At 37.3% G+C, this 19,397-nt stretch overlaps 3 protein-coding genes across 3 annotated transcripts in view; 1 reads left to right on the forward strand and 2 right to left on the reverse strand.

Moving 5' to 3' along the window:
• Positions 1-19,397, reverse strand: part of LOC144653754 (protein SpAN-like) — a 177,039-nt gene that overhangs the window by 66,675 nt on the left and 90,967 nt on the right. The window lies entirely within an intron of this gene.
• LOC144653777 (zinc metalloproteinase nas-15-like) lies at positions 2,213-7,448 on the forward strand. The gene is made up of 8 exons (XM_078513878.1): positions 2,213-2,313; positions 3,645-3,818; positions 4,723-4,846; positions 4,959-5,050; positions 5,333-5,416; positions 5,720-5,862; positions 6,332-6,419; positions 6,620-7,448. Exons 1-8 carry the CDS (start codon positions 2,250-2,252, stop codon positions 6,721-6,723), a joined length of 873 nt encoding a protein of 290 aa, XP_078370004.1. The 5' UTR covers positions 2,213-2,249; the 3' UTR covers positions 6,724-7,448.
• Positions 9,168-10,237, reverse strand: LOC144653771 (histamine H2 receptor-like). Its single transcript, XM_078513870.1, has one exon. The coding sequence runs from the start codon at positions 10,235-10,237 to the stop codon at positions 9,323-9,325; it is 915 nt and encodes a 304-aa protein (XP_078369996.1). The 3' UTR covers positions 9,168-9,322.

Genomic DNA, 19,397 nt, shown 5'->3' on the forward strand with positions numbered 1-19,397 from the left:
GCAGGGGCGACAAAATGTAAACGACTTGAGCAGCTATCATGCTTTTTAAACAGTTGACTGAGTCGCCAGTAGTTCCCAACAGCCTAAAAAGCTCATAACTTTAAATAATATTTTCAAATTAAAGTTGGCTTCTTCAAAAAAGGCCTTTGGCTTTTACCCATTTAGATCGTTATTCAGGACACAGTAATACAGCACTTCACTGTTGGCCCAAATCCAGAGTAGCGAGGTTATATAATTTTTTATCTTAATGTTTGTTGTACTATTTTAAAACTTATAATGAATTAAGAACTTCAAGGATTTTTCTGAGTTTTCTAACATAAAGGTGATATCACAGGCTGTATTTATTTCCCCAAGCGCCTTGTACACTTAGGCACACTAAGAGAGAATAAGCCCACTAACAATGCCTTTTGAACAAGAATAAGCCCATGGGGACATTTTTAAAAAGCTTTAGTGTTATTTGCAGAGTTCGGATATAAAGGGGGGCGTAAAGTGGGTCCAATAACCCAAACCGCACAGAAAAAAACCCTCACTAAAACTGAAGCATTACCGCATTGAATTTAACCAACATTTGCACAAACCGCAAAACGCCGCTGCATAGTGTTAAACCGAAATACCGCATTGAAATAAGCATTTTCGCAAAACGGCACCAAAAATAACGCCAAACCGCAATACCGCAAACCTTTACGCCCCCTTTGATATGGAGAAATATTTTTAGATGAGAAATATTTTTATATTGGCCCACAAATTAGTTTCAAAACATGATCATAATTGTATTAGATAAGCATCTGATATTACGTCATAATTAACCACAGATCATGCAGTAACGACAACTTGTCAGGTACTATATGCAATATTCGTACACAGAAATAGAATAAAGGCGCAGCAAGACATCAAAAACTTGAGATCACCCGAAAAATATCGGCTTACTAGTTTATAACAATAATGGTTTAACTTAAGTATGATCAGTAAATTGCAATTCTTCTTCCTCGGAAAAAGAAAACCAAAAAAAAAAAAAACAACAACAACAACAACAACAAAAGAAAACTACTAAATAACCTGTAGCTAGGTTCATATCAGTTAACACCAATGTCTTTATGATATTTTTATTATAATTAAGCTACTTCATCTGTCAATTTCTTTACAGGATATAGATACCCGAGTGCCGTTTGCTCACTTTTTTATAAGCTGAGAAATACGATTTTAGTATATACTAAAACAGTGGATAGCGTTGCTGGCGCGCTCTGATTGGCTACCCAAACTCTGAATGTTCTTCGCTAGTCGCCTCCGTGCAACTCGCGTGTGAAAATTGAAATCATTGACAGAAAAAAATGAGGTTAAAATTATCCTTTTTAGGTTGTTTTATCTGAATGTTCAAATATCTACTAAAACAACTCACCTCAGTGTCGGTTGCCAGTGGTAGATATTCACCTCGCCGCTTTGCGGCTTGGTAAATATCCACCACTAGCCACCTTCACTTTGGTGAATAGTTGTTAATTATTCCGAAATCTGGCAATATCTCTGTATTTTTAATATAACTCCTTCCGGTGAGGCTTTAACAAGTGCACTGGGTTAGCATATAAAAAAGAAAACGTAAACCGGACTTCCTGTACGATAGAATCAAACAATTATTACAGTTTCTATTAATATTGAATAGGTTTAATATTGGTGACCATCGAGTTTTGACGTCAAAATTAAACAGATTATTTTAATTGATATTAGATTTAGTTTCGATATTTTGGTGGATTGAATACGACTTTTCTGCAGATTTGATTTCGATTTAACCAAATTCCCTACGATAAAGAAGATGAAGTTGGACAAAATGTACATTAGTATGGCATCAAATTTAATACATTTAAAAAATTACTTGTCATCATTCGATGAACAACACCGAAAAAACAGTCTTCAAGGTTTAATTCGCTGTTATCGTGTCTATTATCGTGATGCTCTATAATTAAAAACGAGCTATTTTTAAAATACTCAACTCGAGGATGCAAACGGGCGATGTCCCTTATAGCAATAGGGAGTGTCAATTGTTATTTTTTAGTTTGTTTATCAATCTCCACACAAGTACTGAGAACTTGTGTTAAAAAAAGAATAAATGACGGAAGAGACCTTAATAACCAGTCCCTGATTGGCTGCGTGATGGACTAATTGTTGTTCCTGCGTATATATAAGTCGCTTAAACTTGAGCAGAAGTTAACAACGTTGTACACTGTATTTCACCGTGCTGCGGAGAACATTTAAGTAACATGAAGTGGATTTGCATTCTGTTGTTGGTCAAAGCAGTGCTCACTGTCTCAGAAAATCCTGACGGTAAGTCTTGGCTACGCTTATTGATAGACATTTGCTATTCGTGTTATTTTCGGGAAACAAGAACATGGTATATCTTTGGCTAGTTTTCTTTTTGGGAGGACAACATTACTGTGAAGATCATGTATTCAAACTACAGACATCACTGAATATGATTTCAGAGTGCCGTTAGTGTTTCAAACAGTGGCTTTCTAATGAAAAACTGATAATAATTTAACGTAGATAACTTAAGCTAAAAAGCTACGGCTGATGAAGAATGAAAGGAAGAAAAATTTTGATTTCTTTCCAAACGAGAAGGACATTCGTTCAACCCTCATGTTGTAACAATACAGCGTCCTAAACTAATGAAGCTAATATATTATAGAATATATTTTTTTGTAAGTTTTTTCTTTTTTTAAAAAAATGAAAAGACAAAACAAAGCTCTCGAGATACAGTTGGTGATAAATATCGTATTTTTGTCGAGTTTCACCGTGGTTACATGACACTGGGGCAAATAAATTTAATTTACACTTTTATTTAAACACGGTAAATGGAAGGAAAGTACGCACCGGAGAGGGTGGAGTGCAGAAGGGACGGTATCTATAAAGCTGTCTTTGTCTCTCTTCTTATCTAGTTATCTGTAACTAACTCTTAACCAGGATCACAGTTGAGGATTTGGTCATTATTTCTGAATATAAACACGGTCACAATGAAGCTGGTGAAAGATAGAATCTTGTTGTAAAATGATAGTGCGTTTCACTATTTCCTCGACTTTATACTGTTTTTAGATTTTCATCGAATACCGCAGAATTCCTGTTATAAGCCCTGGGCTTATACAACTTCGTAAGGGGTTTTCGGTGGGCTTATAAGCGGAGGGGCTTATATCCGGGAGGGCTTATAAGCGGAATGAAAAAAACGTTTCGAAACGAGCCACGGGAGTGTTGATGGAAATACGTTTTTAAGTTAAAAACACATAATAAAGCAACATTTAGCCCTATTTAGTACTGTCGTCCGGTAGAGGGGGGCTTATCTCCGGGGGGGGGGGGGGCTTATAATCGGATGTATTTTTTTGTTTCCAGGATGATGGGCCTATAACCGGGGGGGCTTATAAGCGGGGGGGGGGCTTATAACCGGAATTTTACGGTATATAAATAGAGCTTGCTTAGCTTAGAAATGATGCGATTTTTCACACCTAGAACTTGCATATTTAATTGCGGTTTTTTCTCCGATATGGCTTACGTTGCTCCCATTACAAAGGAAACTCGCTTTAGGTGACCTCAAATTTATTATGCTCACAGTTGTCGACGGAGGGAAAACTTAAATTTAGTTTAATTCAATTAATTGTTTTTTGCAGAGAATGCGGACATCAAGGACCCTAATCTGTTCGAGGGAGACATGATCCTTTCAAAGGAGCAGATTAGAAGGGCCAAGGCAGGAGAGGATATTGATAGCTCCCGCAAAAGAGGATCATCAAGATTCAGGCTGTGGCCAAATGGAATCGTAATCTATGCAATCGATTCAAGTCTTAGTAAGTTTTAAAATTGTTAACTGATTAAATGACAATAATACGCACGTTTCAAAGCCTTCAGACTAACAACCTTCATCAAAGATAACTACGACTACTACTATGATCAGTAAATCGACCTCTTAGTAGGGACTGTCCGATTGAGGAAGATAAAAGGTTAGGGCAATAACCAAAACCTAATCCTGCATGTGGAAGATAAACTAAGAATCAGTGCAGTAGAGCTATAATACGATATAATGACCTCCCTAATAACCTCCCTCTCCTTTAAAACTGGTCATTAAGTTTGTTGTTGTTGTTAACTTTGTTATTTACATAACATGCCATTTTTGTTTCCTACTTAAACAAATTTTGTTAAACAAAAATGCTATAGGTTAACAAACGTTTAGTTCTTGCCTTGTCATAATTTCCCACTTAGGAGTGGTGATTATGTCAAGTTAATGTTATGTTTGTGTGTAACAGTTATCACGAATTAATGGCCGTTTTCACACTAGAGACAGACAAATCGTTGAAACGGACAGATCGTCTGAGACGGACAAGTCGCCTTAGTGTGAACACGATTTTGGACGTACAAGTCGTTTGAATTTGTCCGTCGATTTGGCCGTCTGGGAAGACGATTTTTCAAAGACGACTTGGTCGTCAATATGGACAAGTCGTCAAAAAAGCCGTCTTAAATTCACGACTTGGCTGTCTAGACGATTTGTCCGTCTTCTGGTGTGAAAACGGCCAATGTCTGAACGGGGTGTTCATTGTTAGATTTTAGCTGTAACTACCGCACAAAGCGTGACAAGTTCAGAAAAACAGAGCATTAGTTCACATGGCATGTTTCAAACAACGAAACAGAAAAAGAATATCAATATTACACAAAGCTTTACTTAACTAAAATAAAGTAATTTTTCTGTGTTTTTAGGTCGCAGTTCCCGTGCTGTAGCCGCCGTTAGAGCCGGAATGGCAGAATGGACATCGAAAACTTGCATCCGGTTTAAAAGGCGGACTAATGAACAAGCCTACGTCAGGTTCAGATCTGGCTCTGGGTAAGCACAGTGCAACCGGGATAATTACTGGTGCTACCGATGTCTGTTACTTGGCAAAAGAGATAATCACACGAATACATATAACCAATACTCAGTATATTTTCTCTTTCAGCTGTGCGTCATTTGTGGGAAGAACAGGATCAGGTCAAGATATCTGGCTCGCTCCAGGATGCTTGACAAGGGGAATCGTTGCTCATGAAATTGGTAAACGACCGTTAATGTACTGGTCTGAAAAGCAAAACAAATATCGTTTTGGGTTCATAAGATATAATAGGCAAAACTTAATTTTAACAAGCACAAAAATGCGCGTAGGTTTCAATTTTTGCGACGTGTTGTATTCTTCGGCTCACTCTTTGCTAGTTATGCTCATGGGCGCCGCCACCAATGTAGTAGCTTGTATTGATAAATATTTTTTAAGAACATTATTAAGGTGCATTATTATTACGAGCTACTAAGCTTATTTGTTTTGCATTTTCAATTTTTCAGGGCATGCTGTCGGTTTTTACCACGAACAGTCTCGTCCTGACAGAGACACTTACATCACTGTAAACTTTGGAAACATCCGGCCAGGTGATTATTGACTTCTAGAATTTGAATGTTGTGGCGGACGGTTTATAGCATTGACTTCCAAATAGCTATAGCAGCTTCCTACGTTAAATGAAAAACCTACCATCGAATTACCACAGTGAAATTTAACAATTACACTTGGTATTGAAATTCCGAAATACTTAGAGAAATGAAAGGAAATGAATGTCTGATGCAGATAGACAACACTTATATTACCGAAGTTTAAGATTATCTACCTGCTTTTCCTATTCTCTTGAAACGCAATGGTATGTTAGTATCCATCATTACCAACACAATTTATTTCAGGGACGGAACGAAATTTTCAGAAGTACCCCAGATCGACGATTGATTCTCTTGGCACCAGATACGACTACGGCAGCTTGATGCATTATGGGAGCACAGCGTTCAGTAAGAACGGAAGACCAACAATTGTTCCTAGGAGATCAGGGGTATGGTTCTAGGATAGCCAACCACTTTGCCTTTAACGCTCTTTGACAAAGTAGAGGAGGCTAAAATTATGTAGCAAGTTAAATAAGCGTTAATCCAAATTTAAATTATCTCAGTGAAACTGGCTTCCAAGACAATGGTGGTAGTTATAATCATAAAACTACGGCTGAAATTTTAAATTTGTGAAAAGAACTTATTCCAGATGCATATGATTTTAACCTTAAAACAAGTGCACTTTAACTTCTACAATGAGTGAAAGTATGACAAAAAACAAATGAGACGAAAACGGAACATAATAAAAACAACAGCAAAATATTGTATTTTCAGCCAAATGTTCTATAGCACAACTGCCTTCTTTGTTATGCCAATACCAATAGAGCAAAAGAAATCAATTTTATTAATTAAATGTTTTTTGCCTTATTAGAAGTATAATTCTAATTAGATCTAACTAGCATCGGCTTATTTTTCTAGGTCACCATTGGTCAGCGGCAAGGTTTAAGTTCCATTGATGCTCAACAGGCAAATCGTTTGTACAAGGCCCAGTGCGCACGCCGAGGAGGTAAAGAAAGTGATTTTTTGTATCTTTTTGATAGAATGTTCAGATCTTCTCAATATATATCATAACAAAAAAAAACAATCTTATTGTGTTTTACCACAAGATAATTTTTGACTAACTCAAAATTAGATTGATGTGAATTTTGAAGCAATGGGTTTTTTTGGCTTTTAAAGGATTTTTTTTTTTCGTTTTTTTTTTCTAAGGGAGTTGCAGCGACAGAACTAGTAGATGCAGTTCTTGGAGACGTCTCTGCGCATGGCACGGAGCTGTCAGAGTAAACTGCAGGAAAACCTGTAATCTCTGTTGAGAAGTTTCGAGTTACTTAGCAGAACTAAACTAACAGTGATCAGCAGCTAAAATTATTTGCTTTTTTCCTTCCGTGCTCATCCTGGTCTTAACTTTGATCACAGCATCTGCTTCGATTTAAGTTGTATTTTTTTTTATTCTACTAGAGACGTCTTTAGAAAAGAAATTAAATTAATTTAATGAATCGTTTGTGTTTTCAAAATGAAACCGCGCAGCACTAGAAGACAAGCTAGAAATAAAAGACTAAAAAACTATATAGTTATTTGTTATTTTAAAACTAAAAACGTTACTTACCAGCCTAGTTCGGTCCGTATAGGAAGAAACTGTGCCTTCAGTCTTGAGCACAACCCTCGGCCTACGCCCTCGGGCTGCATTTAACACCTCGGGCACAGTTTTCCATATACGTACCTCCCGGTCGGCAAAATAACATATATATATATATCTTAATTGACCACTACTCTTACAGGCCTTTTTAGGACCAGTGTTGTCAATCACAAAAAAGTATTGTAAATGAACTAAACATGGTTAAAACTCTCAACTGTCAGGAGGCAGACCAGATGGTTCACAAGCGTAGCCGAAGAGTTGAACACGAGACTACCAAGATTAACACTTGCTTGTGGTCAGAACGGGACTTGAACCCGCAACCATCGATCGATTTTCAAGTCCATTAAGTTGTAATGTTTACTTTTTCAGAGAATATAATAATAAAGGTTGATTGCTTGCTCAGCTACTGTGTTGCTTCCTTTATTAGATGCTAAGATATGCATCCAGCATGAATATAATGGTTTCCATTTTCCTTCAACAAAATACACGCTTATTTGTCCCTGGACATGATATCACCATTCCCTTAAAGATCGCTGTTTTCACCAAACTTAGTTCTCCCAAAAATGTTCGCTCTCTCACAACAAATTACAGTTTAATCCCGATAACTCGAACCTTCAAGGGAAATCGAAAAAGGTTCGAGATATCGGGAGTTCGAGTTATCGAGGGTAAATTTAGTAAGAAAACGACCTGAAGGGGAATAGAAAAGGTTTGAGTTAACGGGAGGTTCGAGTTACTGAGGGTTCGAGTTATTGAGATTCAACTGTATGTTCGCTGAAAAACATCCATGCATATTTTTGAACCATATAGCAGTTATTGTATGAAACTTAACAAAAAATTAACGCAGACAGTGTTTAAAAATGACGACTGTCAACAATCCCAAATTAAAGTTTGTTATGATTGTTTGAACATTATCTTCCCATTATTTATTTTGTCTATTTAATTTTTTTTAAAAACACAACAACGCAATTCAGTTTTCGGAACATGTTTCGATGTTTCAAACATCATCATCAGCCATCGCACACGTAAATTAGACCGGTACACAACACGTGATTTTAGAGACTCGGGAATGAAATCCTTAGGACTAAACATACTACTAAGTTTGAATGGAGAGAATAGTACTTTGCACTATTAAATCTTTGCAATACTTATTATATTTAATTCATTTTATCAATTTTGCCAATTTTATGCTTGTCGTTATTCATAGTTAGATATTTTTAAATTATTGCATTTTTTAGTTATTTAAGCGATGGCCATGGGGTTACCAGTCTACGACTGTAAATGAATAAAGTTACAAATGTGAACGCAGTGGAAATTATTACAGTTTACAATAGCTTCGGGACGATAGTTTTTACCATTTGCCTGAAAAATAAGTGTCTGATTCGTTTGCCGTTTACCCAAACCGTCAAAACACTCGCGTGCCGTGTTCTCACATCCATAAACACTCGTGTGCCGTGTTCTCATACCCATTAATACTCGCGTGTCATGTACTCATACCCATAAACACTCGCGTGCCATGTCCTCATACCCATTGTTACTCGCGTGCCGTGTTCTCACATTCACAAACTCTCGTGTGCCGTGTTATCACATCCATAAACGCTTGCGTGCTGTGTTATCATACCCTTAAACAATCGCGTGCCATGTTCCCATACCCATAGTCAGGACACAATCTCGGCCACCCGTATATCCCCATTTTGTCTGAAAAATCAGTTTCAGTCTGATTCGTCTGCCGTTTACCCATATTGTCAAAACACTCGCGTGCCGTGTTTTCATACCCATAAACACTCGCGTGGCGTGCTTTCACACCCATAAACGTTTGCGTGTCATACCCTCACGCCCATATAGGCCATAAACACTCGCGTGCCGTGGTGTCACACCCATAAACACTCGCGTGCTGTGTTCTTACTCACATAAATACTCATGGGCACAATCCGCCTCCAGTATGTCACTGTTTGGAAGTAACCTATTGGAAATACTATAGACGCAGGTTGTTTCATTTGGCTTTTTATTTAAATAAATACAGACGATCGAATAAAGGACGAAGTACGTGTTTGTAACAATAATTATTGTTATATTGCCCAATACACCGAGAAAAATGTCAGTATCAGTACACCTCCTGCAAATTAAATTTCGTTATTTCTTTTTTATTTCCATTTCGTTATAGTGATCTTTAATTGAACATCAGCTATAAAACTGACTGACAGTGCAGAAGCAATGGTAAATTGCTGCTTCGCCGTGTTCCTTTCATTTTAAATTTCGTCAGTATTCAGAAAAAGTGTCTAGTTTTCTTCCGTTTGCCTACATAACATCTGTCTTGCTGTCTTTACAACTGCCATTCGAAGCTCGCTAAGACGCCAGCAATACAAAAACGGATTGATAGACGAGTTCATGAATACTGCAGTATGAGCAAAGTCCCATTCTGGTTGCCAGTCCTTGTCCGCGATTCCATGAAGAGTTAATAAAACATATAAAGGAAAATAACATACAACTAAAGTTATGTAAAACACGAAAGTGTTCATTGCACTTCTTTTCAGTCGCACCATGTTTAAGTTATTTTCAGCATTGGAACTTTGCACTGCCTGTTGTTGAGCGTCGATATGTAACTGATGCCGACGAACAATGCGATAAATTCTGATATAAGACAACGTGGATATTAGAAGACAAATGATAATAATAACACCTGAAATAAAATTATGTAAACGCCGGCTCCAATAATCGAAACCTGATATAAGGAAGCTAATCAACCATGTAATTACTAAAGCATATTTAACGCGGGATTTAGTCACTAAAGTAGCATATCTCATGTGATAGTGAAGAGCCAGAAATCGATCCACTGTGATGGCTGTTATGGTCAAAAGAGAAACAACGCATAAAGAAGGCCCTATCGCGCTCCAGAAACGGTATGCGAAACGGTCTTTCGTAAGTTCTCGTACAATATAAATCGGTTGTGCAATGAGTCCAACAAGAAGGTCTGAAACAGCGAGACTGCAGAGCATAGTCGTCGAAGTTGAGCGAATGGAAGGAGTTCTTATTATGGCGGCCAATACCAAAGCGTTGCCCAGAATGGATATAAGCATCAATGGAGCATTAAGAACACAGTTTATGATGACAATAGTTTCCGAAGTAGAGTTGTCTTCATTCCCTGAGTGACCTTCTGCCGATCCGTTGTTGTGTTTGTCGGTATTATTCATCATTGACGTTAAATACGAACTCTTGGGGTCTTCAAATCCGTATTTTACAGCGAAAGTCGACGAAATAATTTTGCTTTTTGTTACAGGGGAAAGAAAGCATATAACAACGCTTACCAATTGGAGAAGAGGCCAACACCGAAAACAACACAGCTCAGTGTATTTTCTAAAACAGGCTGCGATGCTATAGGTCCTATAGTAACTCTTCCTGTTTGCGTTTTTGTGAATTTCGTGAATTATTCATTTTTTTTCTACGGTTTGTAGTGAGATAGACATAAGAATCGATCTCGCATTAATAATTAATTATGTTAAAACATAAAAACATAGAAAATCACACCCATGGAGGCGGCTTGGATACCCGGTCTGAATAAGCATAGATTTGAATTTTTTTCTCCATTTACCCCTTAATTTTTGTTTCGATTGAGAAGATATATCAAACACTCGAGACAGTGTTTCATTGCTATCCAAACGCCTCGAGTTTCGTCAAAAATACTCCGCTACGCATCATATTTTCAACTCTCTTCTCCGTATTTGGATATCCCGATGAAACACCGGCTGTCTTTCGTGTTTAAAATATATTTCATGAAATATTTAAATTTACAGCGCCTTTTTTGATGGAAATTACCTTACATTATTAAGTGGTGATTCATCTTTTTATTGCTTTTTTTATTCATCAAACACCCTGGTGATGGCCGTGAGAAACAAACAAGGCAAAATTAGCTCAGACAGCGTAAAAACAGCTGGAAACAAACTTAAATTGAAGTTTCTTCTAATAGCTTGGAGATTAATACCAGCATAATATTTTTTTTTCATAATACCAAAAAATAAGTTTCTGATTCATTTGCAATTTTTCGACACACTCAAAATACTCATTTGCCTTGTTTTACATCCTTTAAATATTTGCGTGCCGTGTTTTAGACTTGCCACAAGTCGACCTCACGTGTTGATCGACGAAGTCGCGAGAACGACGGGCTATAAATGAGACGGAGGACTTAATTGAAAGTCTTGCTGTGTTTTTACACACAAAAACACTCGCGTGCCGTGCTCTTACACCCATAAACACTCGCGTGTCGTGTTCTCACTCCCACAAACACTCGTGGGCACACTCTCATCCCCAGTCTGTTACTCTTTAGAAGTGCCTCATTGAAAATGCTATGAATGCAGGTTGTTTTATTTGTTTTTTATGTTGTTTTATCAATAAAACCATGGCAAGCGTAAATGTACTTACAGAAGCGGCTGAATGAACACAAAAGCGGGAAAGTATTAGTAGATCCAAACCTAGCCCATACAGAACCTCTAGAAACTGCGTCTAGAAAGTAAAAACATATTTTGTCATAAAATCAGGCTCAACCATTCAGTATAGGTTGTTACATCTAGGTCCTGACTCTCACTTTAGCAGACTTGATCCATGCAATAATTTTAGTTAATTGTATTCTTGATGATGACAACCGCTGATTTAACTGCAAACAAGTATATATAACAGCGTCAAGAGCATAAAAAGTTAAAAAAAGGAAGAAAAAATATTCCTTTCATTACTTCATCGGAGTCTGATACTGTATGCGAGAGACTACTTTTAGTAAACCGTGCCAATTCTCAGGCTTGGGTCTCATGAGTCGATTTCAAAATTTCAAAACTGTGGTAAATGCGACGATTGTTTGTCCTACGTACATGATGTTGCCGTGGTAACCGTTTACACTTAAGTTCTTCTCTCTTATGATATTATACTCGGTAGCAATAAGTAGTATTTAATTTTAGCACCCTTGAATAAGAAAACTTAGTAGCGTTAAGTGCAACAGACTATTAATAGTGACTTAAGGTCATAGGCAAACCTCATGCACAGAGAAAAAATATAGGTCATTTTCTTTAACTACTATTTTGGTTATGCAAATACTTAGTTGCCTGTTGTCTATTGTTGATTTTTATCAAAGGATTGTACGAAAAGCTCTACATATGATATTGATCGATAGAATTCATGTCCGCATCCAAACTTGTTTCTGACAAAATTTTGAAAGATTTCGGCACGAAAAATATCTGAAATGGTTATGTACTTTGACTAATTTGATTTCTGATGTGATGATTTTCAAGTCAAATGATTTTTTTTAAGAATCGTTTCTTGGATCAAGGCACTTTAAAACCCAGGAAGGCAAGAGTGCTTGTTTATACACCGTTCTAGTAGTCGCTGATCATTCTATTTTGTTTTATCTTGTCCCTCTTGCTCCTCTGTTGGAACTATTCGTACCAAGTTAAAACAGAAAAAAAGATTGTTTACGACTTGTACAACAAGATAATTTGTTGCCAGGGACGACAAAATGTCAACGATTCAAAAAGATATCACGTATTTTAATGCCGTTGACTGAGTCGCCAGTAATTCTCTAACAACTTAAATAGCAATTGACTTAATAATAATAATAATAATAATAATAATAATAATAATAATAATAATAATAATAATAATAATAATAATAATAATAATAATAATAATAATAATGTTTTAACAGGGAGCCCAAGTCACAAAAAGTGGTTTTCAAAAAGTGGTTTTTGATATTATCTTGAAACTTTAAAAACTTGTAATGAGCTGAGAACGTCAACGATTCCTCTGAGTTATCTAACATAAGGGTCATAAATCTATTATTTTTAACCTTTACAGACTATCTTTCTTTATTCCCCTACTGCCTCGTTCAATAACAGACACCTAACGAGAATAAGCCCGTTAAAAATGCTTTTTGAACGAAAATACGGTATTAGTTGCAGAGTTCGGATATTCAACAAGGAAAGATGCAAAGTGGAGACATGTTTTTATGTTGGTCCACAAGTTAGTTTCAAAACAAGATCATTTGCATCAGGTTACAATTTGACATTACGTTTTGTTCAACCACAGATACCAATTGCAATGGGAGAGCCTTATTTGCTCTCAGGTCAGGCAGTGTCGATAACAAAATGACACATACTTGCCATGATCATACCATATTTGTCCACATGATGATACCCTACTGATTTGTACACAAAAAATATAATAAAGACACAGCAAGACTTTATTATACCATATTTGTCACATGATGATATCATATTTGAACTTGAAATCGTCCAGAAAATATCGATTTGGGCTAGTTAATATAAATAGTGTTGTAACTGAAATATGATCAGGTCAATAATTTCCAAAAGAAAGAAAAATGGTGAACAACCTGTAGCAAGTGGCCAAAGCAATAACACTTCATATCGGAAAGAAGTAAAATAATGACGCAATTATCGATATCCTTGGGATATTTCTCTGTTATTTAATCTACTTTATCCATCTATTTCTGTACACAATGTCTATCATTCTTATCAGCTGAGATTTTATTACGAAGTTTGCCAATATCTTTGCTACTATTAAAAGACCTCCCACTGAATACAATTAAAAATTACACTGCGTTAGCATATAAAAAAGAAAACGTAATCTGGACTTCCTGGGCGATAGTGTTAAACATTTATTGCAAACACTTTTGATATTGGTATAGAGCTAATATTGGGGACATCGTCGAGTCAAAAAGTGACGTCAAAACTTAAACAGCTTCTTAACTTTTGATTAGATACTTAGTTTCGCCGATATTTTGGGGGAAATAATACGATTTTCTGTACTTTTCGCTCTTGTTTTAGACAAATTCCCGAGATCAAAGAAGGCTAAGTTAAAAAAAAATGAAGCAAAAATTGGCGCCAAGTTCACAATAGTTACATTTTTTACGACACTAGAAATCGTTCTAAAAAACCTATACACTTATTTCACTTGCAATTATTCGATGAATATCACGCAGCAGTCTTCCAGTGTTCCTATTATCGTCATGCCCTATACTGTATTACTAAAAGCGTGCTATTTTTGAAATACTTCAACTTGAGAAAGAAAATGGGCCATGTCTCCTTTAATGATCGGATATGTCATCTGTTATCTTTTATATTGGTAATCAATCTTCGCACAAATAATAATAACTTGCCAAAGAATAAATGACGGACCGGAAGAGACCTAATAGAAAACCAGTTTCTGATTGGTTGGGTGATATATTGATTTTTTTCTCTGCGTATATATACTAGTTATGCAACGCTTTCGAGTGGTATACTATGGAATATCCCACGAGTCACTTGTATTTTCTCGGTATACACACGAGCCTTTAGGCGAGTGTGTATACCAAGAAAATACAAGTGACAAGTGGGATATTCCATAGTATACCACGAGAAAGTGTTGTGTAACTATTTTATACCATGCCATAGAAAATACGCCTTCTAAATTTCGTCGAGAATACAATCGCAGCGCACGATGGGAAGGTTGGGTTGAATACCGTCGAATATACAACGGCTTTCCTGTATTCTGATTGGCTGTATTTTCTATGGCATGGTATAAATAAGTATATAAGTCACTTACACTTCATCAGAAGTAAACAACGTTGTATTCTATCGTGCTGAAAACAAGCAACATCGTGATGAAGTTGATTGGCGTTATCTTGTTGGTCATAGCAGCGCTCGCTGTATCAGAAAATCCTGACGGTAAGACTCGCGCAACTGGGCTAATTTATAAACACTATCTGAGCGTGTTATCATCCGGGAAACAAGAACGTGGATGCACTTTGACTAGTTTTCTCCTTGGGATGCAACGTTAAAGTGAAGATCATTTATTTAATTACAGATATCACTGAATATGAACTCAGAGTGCCGTTAGTGATCTATTTCTCCGTTTAGCGTCGTCCGACGAGCTTTTGCAGATATAAATATAGCTTCCTGACTGTGCAATTCAGCAGGTAATTCCCCTGGCGCAATGACGTATTTCCCGTGCCTTGAAACATTTTTGCTGGGCTTGCAATTTTCGTTTCGATTCCCAAAATAAACTCAAAACAAAACTTAGAATATCCAGAAAACAAGTCGTTGTTTTGCAATATTCAACACATTCCGGGTAAATTGTACGACTTGAACTCGCTCCGAGCCAAACGTTTGAATGACACGAAAATAAATATTACACAAACAGAGCGCAGAGTATTTGTAAATATTTTTAAAAAAGGTGAATGATTAGCTACATAGCTACAGGCGAGCGATCGCGTGGGTCTGACGTATAGTGGTAGTTTTAAATAGTTTGGACATAATAATAATAATAAATAATAAAAGCTTTTATTTATACACGATAAATGTTTTGCAGCATAGCTGATGTGGTCGTGTTTACAAATTACTATTGAAGCTAACTAAACCCTAAATAACAAATAAAGACTACAAACTAAGCATTCCAAACAAACGAAAATACACAGCCTCTAACTCCCTAATACTTTCAAAGCACCCTTGAAACTTGCCAACGATTCCTTAAGGCGGGCCTCGTTATTCAAAGAATTCCATAATGTGGCCCCTTCATAAGTAATCGACTTTTTGAGAAAGTCAGTCTTTGGTCTTGGTACTGACAAGCAATTTTTCCTTCTAAGATTGTAATTAGTCTTCTGCTCCGTCCACAAGTGTTGTAATTGGACCGGAGCACCTCCAGATACACATTTGAAGACAAAACAAAGTACCCTGCGGATGTACATTTGCCTCAATGGTATCCACTTTGCTTGACGCAGTACGTCTTCTGAAGGGGTTAACCAGTCTAAGCCGAAAATTATCTTGGCGGCACGCACATGGATTTTTTCTAAGTCACTAAAAAGTGTTGAGCCACACGACATATCCAAGTGGTCTTTGGTTTCGCTATGTGATTATTCAGCCCTCTCTTCTGGTAACTGGAATGAAACAAAATTCTACATTTTACTCTTAACAGAGAGCAGAGTGTTCATGTTAAACGAGTGATCGCTAGTAAACCTCAAACCTTGCGTGACCGTGACAAAGGAGCCGGCTGGACCACGTGAGTCTTGAACGACAAATAAAACGACAAAAAAATGCCAACCAAAATAATTATGAACCGGCTGCGCACGGTTAAAAACAAAGCTCTCAAGCTGCAGGTGATGATAAATATCGTATTTTTTTATCGACTGTCACCATGGTTACCTGACACTGGGACGAATACGGGGAATAAAAGTGCATCTGAGAGGGTGGGGTGCAGCTGGGCGGTATCTACCGTTTTTCTCTTTTCTTATTTATTCATCTGTTACTGGCTATTATTTAACTAGAATCACATTTTTCTGAATGTAATCGCGGTCAATGGAGCTGGTGACAGATCGATCCTTACTGTAAATATTACGTTTCACTATAAACGAGCTGTTTTGTATCGGTTTTATCACTTATGTATTGTTTTTAGCTTATGCTCGGTATAAATAGCACGTGCTTCAGGGTCGTAACCAGTTATATTTTTTCATCGCGGATCCCAAATTTTAGTTCTAAATTTTGATTCCTGATCCCCAAAATGTGGCAACATTTGATCCCTGATTCCATTCTGATCCCATCTGATTGGCCGATCCGGATCGCATGACATGCCATGACTTGTGACACGGGATCCCGGGTCCATGATCCCGATCCCGAGGCTGTGATCCTTGATCCCATATACTTGGTTACGACCCTGACTTGCTTAACTTGTACAGCGATTTCCCATACCCGGGAATTACAGACAGGCTACTCTGGCTTTGGGTGGCCTTAAATTTATCATGCTTGTTGCTTCTTGCAGAGAATGTGGGGGTCCATAATTCCGATCTGTTTGAGGGAGACATTAACGTTTCAAAGGAGCAGACCAGGAGGGCAGAAGGGGGAGAGGATATTGATAGCTCCCGCTACCTAGGAGGTAAAGAAAGTGGTTATTTGTATCTATTTCACAGAATGTACAGATCTCCTCAATATACATGTGCAGGCTTACAGACCGTGCGAATTTTTGAACTTCCGGTTACTTGTGGCTCGTTATGAAAACTTCGAATTAAGGAATGCAGAAAGGTTTGTGATCTTTGCTTACACATGTAACGTGGTCTCTAAAAGCAACTTTGTGAATGTACAAGGTTATGCCACAAGTTTAATGGCTTTCTGATTTTGATTTTTTTTTTCTTGTGTGTTGTATAGGTTTTGCATGAGAAAGCCCAAGGAATTTTCAGAGACTTTGCAGAGACAGATCAAGTCGATGCAGATATTTGAAACATCTCTGCTATGATATAAGATATCTGTTCGTCAGAGCATACTGCCCGAAAACCTTCCGTCTCTGTTAAGAAGTTTTGAGGGAATTAGCAGAATTACTAACACTGTGTTGCAGCTAAAATTTATTACTTCTTTTTTTTTCAACGTTTATCTTGGCGTCTTCCTACATTTAAGTTGTATTTTTATTCCCTCAAAGAGGGTTGTAGAATAAAAATTAAATAAATGAATGACTAGCTCGGTTATTGTGCTTCAGTGTTTAACCACGCAGCACTTAAAGACAAGCTAAATGAACCAACTATACATTAAACTAACGCCACATTGTATCCTCGTTAGCCACCACCTTCAATTTGCGAGCTTCAACCCAGATGCTCTTGATGTGTGTCGGAAAAACAAACGCTTAGACCAGCGCCTCTGAGATTGTCTCTACGCTGACGATCGTTTTGTCACCATAATCATCAATTTGGCAAATTAACTGACGTGCCCTTGACAACCTTCATCGATTCACCTACCTTTCATCGATATATTGTTCTTTAAACCTTTTGCCGAAAACACGCCATCCAAAAGTGACGTTCTTGAATTGATATTTATTCGTGTGATGACGTCATGCGTGTTTTTATCATGCTCCGCAGCGTTTAATAATGAAACGTCTAAAAAAGACCTTTCCCTCATTCTACTTCAGTGCGTACGAACAATAGCATTAGATCGAGGATAGGGTGGATGTTTTCATACATTTTTTTGTATTTTTGCCCACGCTACGCTTGCTATTCGTTGAAATGGGAGAAAGGTCTATTTGTTGTGCCTATTTACATTAATATTTGAAATATAATAGTTAAAAAAATACAAAACTTATTTAAGAAAGATACCAATTTTAGGTTCACAGTTCCATCGATCAAATGACGATCCATCAAATTTCTATCCCAAATGACACGATTCTAGGTTCCAGACCAGGATCCTTCTGTTCCAGACGATCGGTTATAATCGGAGCAGCACGAACTCGGGACGAACGGCGGTTAAAACAAAATTGCGCGGGGGCCGAGGCGAGTGCGCATGTGGACTCCTCCTTTTCCCTACCTTCTCCTTCACCCTCCATACCCACCCTTTGTTATTTTTTATTGACTTTCAGGCATTCTGCGCAGACTCAAAGGTCGTTGTACTCAAATCAGATAAGCTAATAATCGGAAATAAGCACATTGTAAAACAATGCAAAACCGCCCAGAAGTCGTTTTTTTTAGCCCTGACATGTACTGTCGTTGTTTTTGTTTTTGTTGCTGTTAAACAAGAAAAATTAAACCGAGTGAAAAAAAAAACATCCATTGTTAACGATATATAACAAATTTTATCGCTCAACACCCTAGTATATTAGTAAATTTTCAGTAAGGAACAGGGAATAAGTGTTTTTGAGATCAAACAATCAAAACACGCACTGAAATTTAATTTGGTGGCAATATCAGTGACATCTTGGCGTCCACAAGGAACAATATACGGATAGCTGAGATATTGAATAATAAACAGACTCTCGAAATCAAAAGAATGGTAAGATAGAACAAAACATTTTTTTAAAACAGTAGTCAAATGTTTAACTTTGCAATCTACTTCTTCTAGCCACTATTAGTCCACAAGTGTGCATCTTTCACATGTTTCACACACATGATGTCTCTATATATCCATGCGTAAGTTCCGTTGCGTCCAGTGCGCTCGTAACGTGTACAAAATGACGCGAAATATGTTGACAATGTCGGTTTATTTTGTTGTAATAAGACACTTGACCCTTGAGTAGGAAAAACAACGCGGAAGGCAGAAATGATGTGCGTAATACTGGGCACGTCGACATCTTTAAAGCGGATGGCAACCTGCCGCAACTGAAGCCATCATTCGTGTCTTAGATGATTTTAAGGCTTATAGTGACATCTGAGGCGCTCTGTGGTTTTAGAAATGACGGCTTGAACTGAAAAATGTTCGCGTAGGAGGCTACGTCTCGGTTCCGCCGCGTCCTATATCTTTAAGTCTCTGTTAGGGCGTTTTTAAAGCATCGGCGATGCCAAAACACTACGTCAAATTAATTAGTATTTTTTTGACAAATTCGCAATTTTCAATATCTATTTAGTTTGTC

This window comes from Oculina patagonica, chromosome 5 (assembly GCF_052425735.1).
Source record: "Oculina patagonica isolate OP01 chromosome 5, crgOcupat, whole genome shotgun sequence".
Classification (NCBI taxonomy): domain Eukaryota; kingdom Metazoa; phylum Cnidaria; class Anthozoa; order Scleractinia; family Oculinidae; genus Oculina; species Oculina patagonica.